General features: G+C 42.0%; 1 protein-coding gene across 2 annotated transcripts in view; it reads left to right on the forward strand.

The window, feature by feature from the left end:
* SCRN1 (secernin 1) overlaps nt 1-11,419 on the forward strand; it is an 84,231-nt gene that overhangs the window by 5,105 nt on the left and 67,707 nt on the right. For both annotated transcript variants that reach the window (XM_021718023.1, XM_008068986.1), the window contains exon 2: nt 8,947-9,128. In XM_021718023.1, coding sequence (XP_021573698.1) covers nt 8,947-9,128 — 182 coding nt within the window. The remainder of the gene's footprint in view (nt 1-8,946; nt 9,129-11,419) is intronic.

The following is an 11,419-nucleotide window of genomic DNA, read 5'->3' on the forward strand; positions in this document are numbered from 1 at the left end:
AATCCACTCACCTCAGCCTCCCAAAGGCGCGGGATGACAGGCTGAGCCACCGAGCCCGGCTATTCCGTGGGTTTTGACAAATATATAATGACATGTATCCACCGTTATGATATCAAAGAGAATACTTTTACTGCCCTAAAAATCTTCTGTGCTTCACATATTCACTCTCCCACACCCCTCGGACCCTGGACACCACTAATGTTATTACTGTCTTTGTAGTTTTCCTTTTCTATCATGTCATGTAGTTGGAGTCATACAGTATGTGGCGTTTTCAGATTGACTTCTTTCACTTAGTAATAAGTATTTAAGGTTCCTTCATGTCTTCTCTGAGCTAGTTGACACATTTCTTTCTTTTATTTTTGAATCACTGAACAATTTTCCACCATCTGGATATGCCAGTTCATGTATCCATTCACCTAGTGAAGAACTGCTTGGTTCCAAAGGTTGGCGATTTTGATAAAAGTGCTATAAACATTTCTATGCAGGATTTTGTGTAGACATAAGTTTTCAACTCCTTGAGTAAAGACATTTTAAATGTAATTTTACATTTTGAATCAGTCATGGTTCAAAGTGTAAATGATATTAAAAATATTTAGAGTAAGAAGTCTTCCTTGTCCATGTCCCTATGCACCTTGATACCCATCCTGTTAATTCTTGCATCTTTTTCCAGTGTTTTATCCAAATACAAAAAAGTCATTACTACTTGGCCTTTTTTTCTTTTTTCATGAACGTAGCACATTATAACATTCTTAAATTTGATTTTTAAAAATATATAATTTCAGATGTATAGAAAATGTCTGTAATTTGCTTTTTGCACTTAACATTTTCTAAAGATTTTTCTCTATCTGTTCATAGAGACTGTCCTTATATATTTTTTTGCAGCTGCACAGTAATCCATGATGGAAATGTACCATAATTTATTCAATTAGTCCTCTATTGGTGGACACGGACTATTTTTCAATATTTTGTTAGTCTAGAAAGTGCAGCTGTGAAGGATCTTTTGCACAGTTATTTTGTACATGTACAAGTATAGCCATGGGATATACTTTCAGATGTAGCATCATTGGGTCAGAGGATAAAGATTTTGTAATAATTGACCTCCGTAAGGGTTGTACAATTACCTGCTTACTTTCCTATCCTCATTCTTAGTTGTCCTCTCTCAGTTTGCATCCTAGGCCACAGCTACACTGACCTGCTTGCCAGTTCTTGAGCAGACAACACACTTGTATTTGTCTGTGCTTTTTCTCTTTCTCCTATGCATCCTTCAAGCCCTCCACACTAATATCCCCTCCTCCCTTTAGCCTGCCACTTCTCTATGATGTAGTACTTTATGCATGGCCTACTATTATAAATCATTTGAAATTTATAATCACTTGTACTAGGGGGATGAGTTTTGGCCCAGGAGATAGGGGTCCTGGGTTCTTGTCCTGCCTTCCCCTTTGCAGAGTCTTGGGTCTTTGAGACTTTCTGAGACTCAGCCTTCTCATTTGCCAGATGGAGATCATAATATTCCCTCTGCCTGTATTATAGGGCTCTTGTGACATACATACGAGTTTATATGTGAAAGTAATTGACTAATGTGGAGAGATGCTGTGACCCCAGGTCTCAGTTCCCAAACTCCTAACTTTGGCACATGTTTCTGAGTCTACTTTTCAAACTTACTCTTACCCCTTTTCTATAAGTTTAAAATGACATATTTAAAAAAATCTGCTGGGCTTGGTGGCCCACACTTGTAACCCCAGCACTTTGAGAGGCTGAGGCAGGAGAATCACTTGAGTCCAGGAGTTTGAGACCAGTCTGGGCAACATAGAGAGTTCTTGTCTCTACCAAAAACACAAAAACAAAAAAGCTAGCTGGCCGTGATGACATGTGGCTGCAGTCCCAGCTACATGGGAGGCTGAGGTGGAAGGATTGCCTGAGCCCAAAAGGTTGAGGATACAGTGAACTGTTATTGTGCCACCACACTCTAGCCTGGGCAACAGAGTGAGACCCCCAACTCGAAAATAAATAAAAAGTAAATAAAAATAAAAAATCAAGTTTAAGAATATTGTACATAATGTGCAGAAATTCATGAAAAAGAAAATAAAAGAAAAGAAGGCCAGGTATCTCTTTAATTTCCTCACGTTAGATCTGTCTTTACCCTTGTTCTTTTCCTGAGTACAGAATGATGGATTCTTTTCTATATTTGGGCCTATAATCCACAATTACTATCATGTAACTTTCATAAAAGGACTCATTAAAATGCAGATTTTTTTTTAACTATGATGAGAACTTTCCATAAAAACACATCTATTCCTGAGCCATTTCGTGATGTCTTAAACACGTGTGTCCTGAGGTTTCCCTAGAAACCTCCTACTTGACTTCTGAGGTCCAGGGACCCATTTACTGAGACTCTAAACGATGTGTAAAATATTGTCTTGATTTCTCATCCATGCTTCCACTGTCCCAATTGGTCCCTCCTTCTAGGCGGTCTTCCCTTCCAACTTGTCCACTTGCCCCCCCCTCCCATCAGTCAGTCCCTCCCAGCCATCACCTGCCATTTGTCAAGTTCATGGTGCTTGAGACTGAAGAGTAAGAAACAAGATTCTCTAGCACAGAGTTCCTCAGTTTCCATTATTATGCTGCATGTTTTTGTTCAGCTGCACGATTGGCAGATTAGAACATTCCGATTTTACATTCTTTTAGTCTTTCCATGTAGACTCTGGGCTTTTACCAACTTTCTTGGTTGCAGCGTTGGATAGCTATATGTGTATCCATTTTTGAAAGTCTTTTTATCATAGGTATATGTGTATCCATTTTTGAAAGTCCTTTTGTCTGCTGCATGAGGTACTTCATAGAACTCATCTCGGTTTTACATAAAGTCCTGCTTCTCCTTTTAGGTAGGGGTGCTGAAAAAGCAGATGAATAATTTCCTGGATTATGCTGTGTGTGTGTGTGTGTGTGTGTGTGTGTGTGTGTGTGTGTCTGTCTGTCTGTCTGCTGTCTGTGTATGTATGTATACATGCAATGCCCATGGATGGGATAGGTCTATTCTTATATAGTTGAACCTTCTATTTAGGAAAGAATTTGTTCCAACATTAGAATACTATTCCAGAAAAACCACAGATTCCAGCTAGAGTTATATTATTTATACTTGGCGCCTAGAAGCTAATTATACCACAATTTATGAAGACAGAGAATTCTTGATAACAAAGACATATAATAAGAATCTTTTGGGGGGGGCAGCAGATAATAAATCTCACCTCTGTTGTTTCCCTCCTTTAAGATTTAAAGTCTTCACTGTTCCTTTTTTTATTTTGAAAATTAGTTTTAATTTATGTCTGTTTTCCACTACATAAAGTACTGTATGGATTCAGTATCCTGTTCTTTTTTTTTTTTTTTTTTTGAGTTGGAGTCTCACTTTGTCGCCCAGACTGGAGTGCACTGGCCGCTCCCAGCCACTGCAGCCTCGACCTGCTGGGCTCCGGTGATCCTTCTGCCTCAGCCTTCCAAGTAGCCGGAATTACAGGCACGCGCTACCACGCCTGGTTAAATTTTTTATTTATTGTAGACATGAGGTCTCGCCAATTTGCCCAGGCAGGTCTCGAACCCGCGGGCTCAGGCAATTCACTCGCCTCGGCCTCCCAAAGTGAGGGATTACAGGCTGAGCCACCGAGCCCAGCCAGTATCCTGTTCTTATGATTTGGGGCAGGCTTTTGGAAGATCTTTTCCTGAAAATATTTACAAGAGTAATAGAACATCACCAATTAGCAGTGATTGGCAGCATTGTTAGTGAAATTGTCCAGATGGAGACTGTATTTATGGTGTGTAGGGTGTGTATGTGAATTTTTTTTTTTTTTTTTTTGAGTAGGAGTCTTACTCTGTTGCCCAGGCTGGAGGGCAGCGGTACACTCATGGCCACTGCAGCCTTGACCTGCTGGACTTAGGCTTTCCTTCCACCTCAGCCTTCCAAGCAGCTGGAACTATAGGTGTGTGAATTTTAATTCTGAAGTTTGTTTCTTAGAGTAGGAAAGCATAAGTCATTCTGGAATCAGAGAGAGCTGAGCATAGCTCTGTGACTGCTGAATGGATTGTACAGTATTCTTTCAGTTTTTCTGTTTTCTTTTCTTTAGCCCCAAGGTGAGGCGTCCCCAGACTTGTATGGGGTCAGAAGTGTCTTCCTCACTTTCATGAGAGAGTGACTTAGTGGAGGAGGGCTTCCTTCCTTTATGTCCCCTTTCCCAAACCTGTTTCTGACTTCAGGTATTTACATTGCCCATTCCCCAAAGATCTTAAAGCTTCAGGGAAGCAAAAAGTAGTTCTTCCAAAATATGCTTCAGGGTGTTACCCTCCAATGTCAACATCTTCTTTTGTCTTTATGTGGACTCATATGAATCTTAAGAACACATTTTCACCAGGCTCGGTGGCTCAACCTGTAATCCCCGTGCTTTGGGAGGCTGAGGTGAGTGAATTGCCTGAGCCTGCGGGTTTGAGACCAGTCTAGACAACTTGGCGAGACCTCATCTCTACAATAAATCAAAAAATTAGCCGGCCATGGCAGCGCGCGCCTGTAGTTCCGGCTACTTGGAAGGCTGAGGCGGAAGGATCGCCGGAGCCCAGCAGGTTGAGGCTGCAGTGGCCGGGAGCGTGCCACTGCACTCCAGTCTGGGTGACAGAGTGAGACTCCGACTTAAAAAAAAAAAGAACACATTTTCTAAAACCAATTAAACAGCAGACAAGACACTGCAGTAAAAAAATTAAAAACAAGCCATATGTGGTAGCATGCACCTGTAGTTCCAACAACTCAGAAGGCTAAGGCAGGAGGATTGTTTGCGGCCAGGAGTTTGAGGCCATCCTGGGCAACATGATGAGACCCTGTCTCTACACAAAATTTTTATAAAAAATTAAAAACAAACAAAAGCCCTCAGTGATCATTAGCAATGTTGCGTTAGAGTTGCAAACTTTCTAAAGCTAAAACTATTTCTGGAAAGCATCCTGTTTTCCCTGCCGTTTTCCCCCACCCCGAGCAGCTTGGCTGACTCATCAACTCATCTCACAATGGTTTTCGCTGGTGGTGCCAGGGTTGTGTTCACCATCTGAGTACAGTACCAAAGGCACAATGGTTGCGTTTCACTAATTGAAACGTCCATTGTGTGAGCATCTCTGTTCCCCCTTTCACTGGGTGAGGTCCAGAAATAGCGTATGCTGGAATGTGATGGGCAGGCGACAGTGTGAAGCTGATCTTGCTTTTCGTTTTTGACTCAATCTCACAAAATAATAAAGGGCTTGCTCTGCAGAAGAACTGTTTTTGTCTTTGTCTCCAGCGTCTTTTCAAGGCTCAACCATTCTATCCTCCAACCTGGCAGGCGGCCCCCTGGGAGAAGGGTGAGCCCAGAGCAGGCAGTTCCTTGGAAACCCATGATTAGTGCTGGGCAGTGCTGCTGTTAAGTAGGCCTCACCACACCCCCTCTCTGGGCACTCACGTGGCACCGTGACCTTGGCAACCAGAAGTCACACTAGCTGCCAGCTTTGTTTTTGAAAGGCCAGGTGGGAGCGGCTGGGACCACAAGACCAATTGCTCATCTCTTGCCTGTACAGTTCACTTTAACAGCTTAACTACTGAGGCTGAGGCCAGAAGCATATCCATGAAGATGAATTTTTTTACGTGGGGTACACTTTCTTTTTTCTAATAGAAATTTGGCTGGGAATTTTTACTTGGGGCACTTAATTGTTTTTGCCACGCTGAAAGACGATTTCAGGTAATTTGGGGGCATTTTTCCCTGGTGGAACCTCCTCTGCTATCTCAAATCCCACTTGTCTGCCTCACTGATAATGTGACAATTGCAAAGGTTGGTGGATTTTATTGTTAAAAAGACTGCCTGTGGAGTTCATGTTCTAGATGGCTGACTTTCCCAAGTTTAGCTAATTACATCTTGTGTGAATGTTCCTTATTTTGTGAGATCTACTCCCGCAGTGGGATTTTAAATAACCAACCTTTGTGAGACAAGTATGTTTAGTTTTCCCCCACCCCCACCTGGTTGTGATTACTCAGATTTAAAACACAATGGAGCAGGCATGAATAGCAGTCACAGAAGGGCCTTGTTAGACCCTGCTCTGTGGCTCATGACAAAGATGCCGCAAGAGGCATGTGTTGCAGGCTCAAGGAGTGTAAACAGGATCTGGCGGCATGGGTTTCAGCAGGCGCTTGGGAGGGGCTGATTTGGCCCATCTGGCTTCTTGGGGACCCCCTTCCTTCCTCATCATTCTGAGATTGGCCTGAAAAGCATCAAGCTAGCTGCATATATTTTGAACCCCCACAAAGACCATCTGGTCTTTTTGATTCCATTGTCAACATTTTTGTTAGGCAGTCTGCATTAAGCCCTTGTAGTTCTGTTCCCCAGTGTCATCGCAGGAGCTGCCCATGTGGCACATTGGGGACCTCTCTGGACCACGAACACACCTTTGACATGCTCACTTCTCTTTTCTCATGCTCTTAGCTCTGTCTAGAATACCTTGATGTCTGACCCATTTTTCAAGATGTATTCACGTCTCCAATTTGGTAAAGCCTCTGGCCACTGGGATGTTTCTTCTTTCCTTTGGACGTTTATCATGGTCCCTTAGAGCTTTGTAATTTATCCATCTGCCCGTCCATTCATCTGTCTGTTTGTCCGTCCATCCATCCATCCATCCATCCATCCATCATCCATCCATCCATCCATCCATCCATCCAAAAAAGGGTTTATTGATGCCTGGAGTGTACTGGTCTTGGGGTATGTCCGTTTACATCGTAGCTGAAGGAGATGGCATATGTAAACAATACATGTGGTAAATCAGTTACAGTATATAATATTTCAGAAGGGGATCAAGAGAATGGAATGGGAAAAAGAAAAAGCAGAATAGGGTTGATCAGAAAGGCAAGGTGGAAGGAGGGAACAAGATGCTGTAAGAAAGAGACAGATCCCATTGACATCAAAGTTGTCCTGTCAGTCACAGTAATTTGTGTGGTGCCTTCTCCTTCCTGTCCAACAGAAAGGATAGGGACTGGGCACTCTCACTGATTTTCTGCCTGCAGCATTCAGCACAGAATGCCTTGGGTGTAGTTGGTGCTCTATAAAAAATGGGCAAATGGAAATGAATGTGTAAAAATGAATTTCAGGACAAACAAATAATTTTCTACTTTTACTTTTTTCCTGCCCCTTTAAAAAACTCTGTAATAAATGTGTGCTTTAAAAGCTGAGATGCCCTACCTATTTACTTATTCTTTTCAGGACAAAATTTGTCACTGGTGTTCAGTGGGGACAGGGTTTGAGAAAGTGTTGGTCAAATCCCAGACTCCCTTCTTGCATGGAAGAGTGAAAACAGGAGATATAAACTTTAATTCCACTCAGAAGAGCACAGAGAGGAGCATTGGTTACTACTTTGGCTGGCTTTTTGCTCTACAAGAATCATTTTTTAAAATACATAACTTTTGGGAGCTGCATAGGGGAAAACATCTCAAGAGTATATTTTATTGTCAGTTTGCCATGAAAAATTCAAGCCTCTTGACAACCTCCAGGCTAATTAGCTTCAGTTTGCAAATATTTATTAAGTGAATTGATATGAAACCAGTGGTGAGCAACACCTTACATGAATTGTGCAGATCAGAAGTCACCTGACCAATGAGTATAGCGCTACATGTATTTCAGCTTTTACCTGAGGTTTAGAGGTTTTGGGAAATCAATGCAGAATCACTTTCTGAGCTGCATTCAGTCAATAAAGCTGGGTCTTGAATAAAAAAAAAAGGATAGAGAGAGCGATCTAAGGCTTCAGTGGCTGTCAGCTATCCAATTTAAAATGCAAATGACTGCTGCAGCTGATAAAGTTCTCCCTTGAGAGCACAAACACTTTGTGGAGCTTAGAGCCCTGAATCCCATCTTGCACCCACCACACAAAGCTTGTGTTATAGGCTCACGGAATGTCGGAGTCAGGAGGCCCCTATGGATAACCTAGTTTGGTTTTTCAACTGCTCTGGCCCACAATGTGAGGAGGGTAAAGGAAGTACAGGCAGACAGGGCTCTGGGGGTTACCCCCCCCCGGTCCCATGCCTCTTTTTTCCTTTGCCTCAACACGCATTGACCAGTTTTATCGTGTTTATGTGTCTATGTAAGAGTTTGTGTGAAGGAAAGGAGCTGAGGTTAAAAATATTTTGGAAGAAATAGTTTGACCCAGATTAGCTTCCTTATTTTCCAGGTAAAGACACGGCACCCTGGAGAATGTAAGATGTGAACTCTAAGTGGTGTGTACTGCAGTTCTGATAGCAGCTGGAGATACACCTCTGTGGGACTGTTTCCTTCTGTGTTTACCGCACTGGCTTAGTGTGAGAATCAAATAGGACAGACAGGAAAGCACAGTGCAAGAGAGTATGCATTGTAATGTAATAGTTAAACGTGAACATTGTTATCATTTTTCCTTTTCCACCACTAGAGCAATCATGTAGGTCGTTAAACTGTGTACCAGAAACCCTAGGGATCCTTGCAAGGAGGCTCAGGACCTGCCTTCCTCAGACAAAGCATCTTCCCTTTTATCTGTTTTCTGTGTTAGGCTGCTGGCACACAGAAAAGTTTCTTTTGAAGATAGGACTTGTAAATCGCTGTGTTCATTTGAATGCTGGCAGCCATCTTTGTCTGTGGAAATGTGGGGGCACAGGATGTTCAGGTGATGATTGATTGAAATCCTAGTTCAAGATGATCACCATTTTTTGCAAGCATGAGGAGTAGATTGGCTTGAACCAAAGAGACTGGAACTCACTGTGGAGACCTTTGGGCTGCATTGAGACTGGGGTGTCTTTTTTTTAAATTGGGGCGTTCCCAAGGCCTTTTAATTTTTGGCCCTGTTTGTAACTGATGTGATGGTTCAGTGTAAGTACCAAAGTGGAAACGACGTGGTACCTGACTGGTGATGGTGTTCTTTCCTGTCTTCGTTTTTTAGTGTACTTACATTTCAATCGACCAAGTTCCGAGGACCCATGCCATAATGATAAGCAGACCTGCCTGGCTCTGGGGGGCAGAAATGGGAGCCAATGAACACGGTGTATGCATAGCCAATGAAGCCGTCAACACCAGAGAACCAGCTGCGGAGTCAGAAGCCTTACTGGGGATGGATCTGGTCAGGTACTGCATGGTGATTCTTTGAAACAACTGCCTAGAAAAGGATGAAAATGGGTACAGGATTTATTTCCCCCTAAACCTCATATTTTGTAATATAATCCTCCCAAAGGTGATGTATGCCTTTTGATATAAACTTTGAGATGATGAAAACAGAATGATTATTATGGAATACTATTCAGTCACAAAAAAGAATCAAATACAGGTAGATACGACAACACGATGATCTTGAAAACATTAGACTAAGTGAAAGAAGCCAGACACAAAAGGTCACATAGTGTATGATTCTGTTTACATGAAATATACAGAATAGGCAAATTGATAGTGGCAGGAAGTGGATTAGTGGCTACCTGAGGTGACGGTGAGGGGAAGGGGAGTGATTCCTAATGTGTATGCGTTTCTTTTTGGGTTGTTGAAAATGTTCTAAACTTAGATTACAGTGATGGTTGCATGACTTTATGAGTATACTAAAAACAATGGGAACTTTAAATGGGGGAATTTTATAGTGTTTGAAATATACAGCATATATAAGAAAAAATATTTTTAAAATTATAAACTATAAAAGAAAAAAGAGTAGGGCTCACTTCCCTCCTTTCCCCTCCATATCTCAGTTGTCTTTTCTTCCTTTTCCTCCTCTGCCAACCACTCTATAACATAAGGAATAGGCTGTGTAAGCTGGGTGGAGGCATGGTGTTTGTTATTTTTGTATTTCAAATACCCGGGACTGTGACTCTCATGTAACAGAGGATCAGTAACTGAATTTTGAATGAATGAATGAAGTATAGAGTGGGCTGGAACAAAAAAAAATCTGAAATGACTTTGTTTTTTTCTGAAATAGTGAAATGGAATCCTGATACAGTGAAAGAAGATTGTGCTGGGAGCTGGAGTCTTGGCTGTCACTGTGGGTACACCACGTGACAGCACCTCTCTGGGCCACAGTTTTCTCATTTTTTCCATTTGAGCTCTAGATTGGATGACCTCTGAAGAATCTCCCAAAGCTAACATTCAGGAAAAAGGAATGGGGTTTGGCATTGGTTTTGTAGGGGGAAACTGCGCATTTAGGCAAAGGTCTCTGTGACCCACCCTTCTGCCGGCAAATGGAGTGGTCTGATGTGGACACCCTTTTGCCAGCATATTGCTCTTATGCCTTCTTACCCTACCTTGTTCTTCTGTTTCTTATAAACTCAGAGGGGACAGCTTCCCTGAGATGGAGAAAAGGCGGAAGAAGCCTCCTATTTATGAATACAACTAGTTTTCTCTTGATTGTCAGAACAAAATGTATAGAATAACAATAGGTTTTGAGCTTATTTTTTGACAGCTCTCCCAGTTGTTCTTTAATATCTGTGCTTAATAGAAGTCCTGGAAATGAAGAGTTAGCAATGAAAAAATATACCTCTTTTTTCTTCATTTTTAACCTTGTACTTTGAGTTAATGTATTTATAGTATGGGACTTATAGAAATTGGTAAAAAAAATTACCCTTTTAAACAGTTAGTTTCTAAGGGATGATGGAGAGGAGGTTGAGGATTTTTTTTCTTTCTTCAAAGCCTCTAATGTTATCTTTTAAAGATACCAACCAATAAGCACAGGGCTTACTGAATATCTACTTTGTGCTGGACTCTGTGGGCACATGAAGAAGCTCAAAGTTTCAAAGAGATTTTAGTCTGTTTGCAGGGAGAAGACAGAAAATTGAGCAATGTAAATTTTTAAAATGATTTAAGAAGACAGTAGGGGAGAGGTGACTCCAAGCGATCTGAGATTTGATGCCACATGAATGGCACAGAATTCCAGGGTATGGCCTTCAGCAGACACTGCTGGATGTTCACAGACAGGACACCTTTGGGAATGCTTTGAGGAGGAGGTGCATTTGACCTGGATCTGTAAGGCTGAGGGAGGTAGACAGAGAAGATATATTTGGCACATAATTGGCATGGTGATAGTTAGCAAGGTCTGGGAAAATGACAGATGTCGGGAGTAGATGACAGTGTGAGAGTTTAACCTTAGCCATTTAACTTTAACTCCTTCTTGAGCTAGCCATGTCCAGCTATTGCAGTAAAAAGGGTGTGAAGGCTGTCACTTTTAGGTTCTTTAGGATGGGGATAGGGCCATAGGTGTCTGTACCTTGAGTGGATCTTTGAGTTCAGGATCTGGTTTTGATGCTGGGGAGGGTGCAGTGTGATACCCCATGGATTCTTTTGACTTGTCACAGAAAAGAATTTCAGAGTGAATCTAAAGAATGGTTTAAGCTGGGCTCAGTGGCTCAGCCTGTAATCCCGCGCCTTGGGAGGCTGAGGTGAGT

This window comes from Carlito syrichta, unplaced genomic scaffold, assembly GCF_000164805.1.
Source record: "Carlito syrichta isolate Samal-C Ts95f unplaced genomic scaffold, Tarsius_syrichta-2.0.1 Scaffold311717, whole genome shotgun sequence".
In the NCBI taxonomy this organism is placed as follows: Eukaryota; Metazoa; Chordata; class Mammalia; order Primates; family Tarsiidae; genus Carlito; species Carlito syrichta.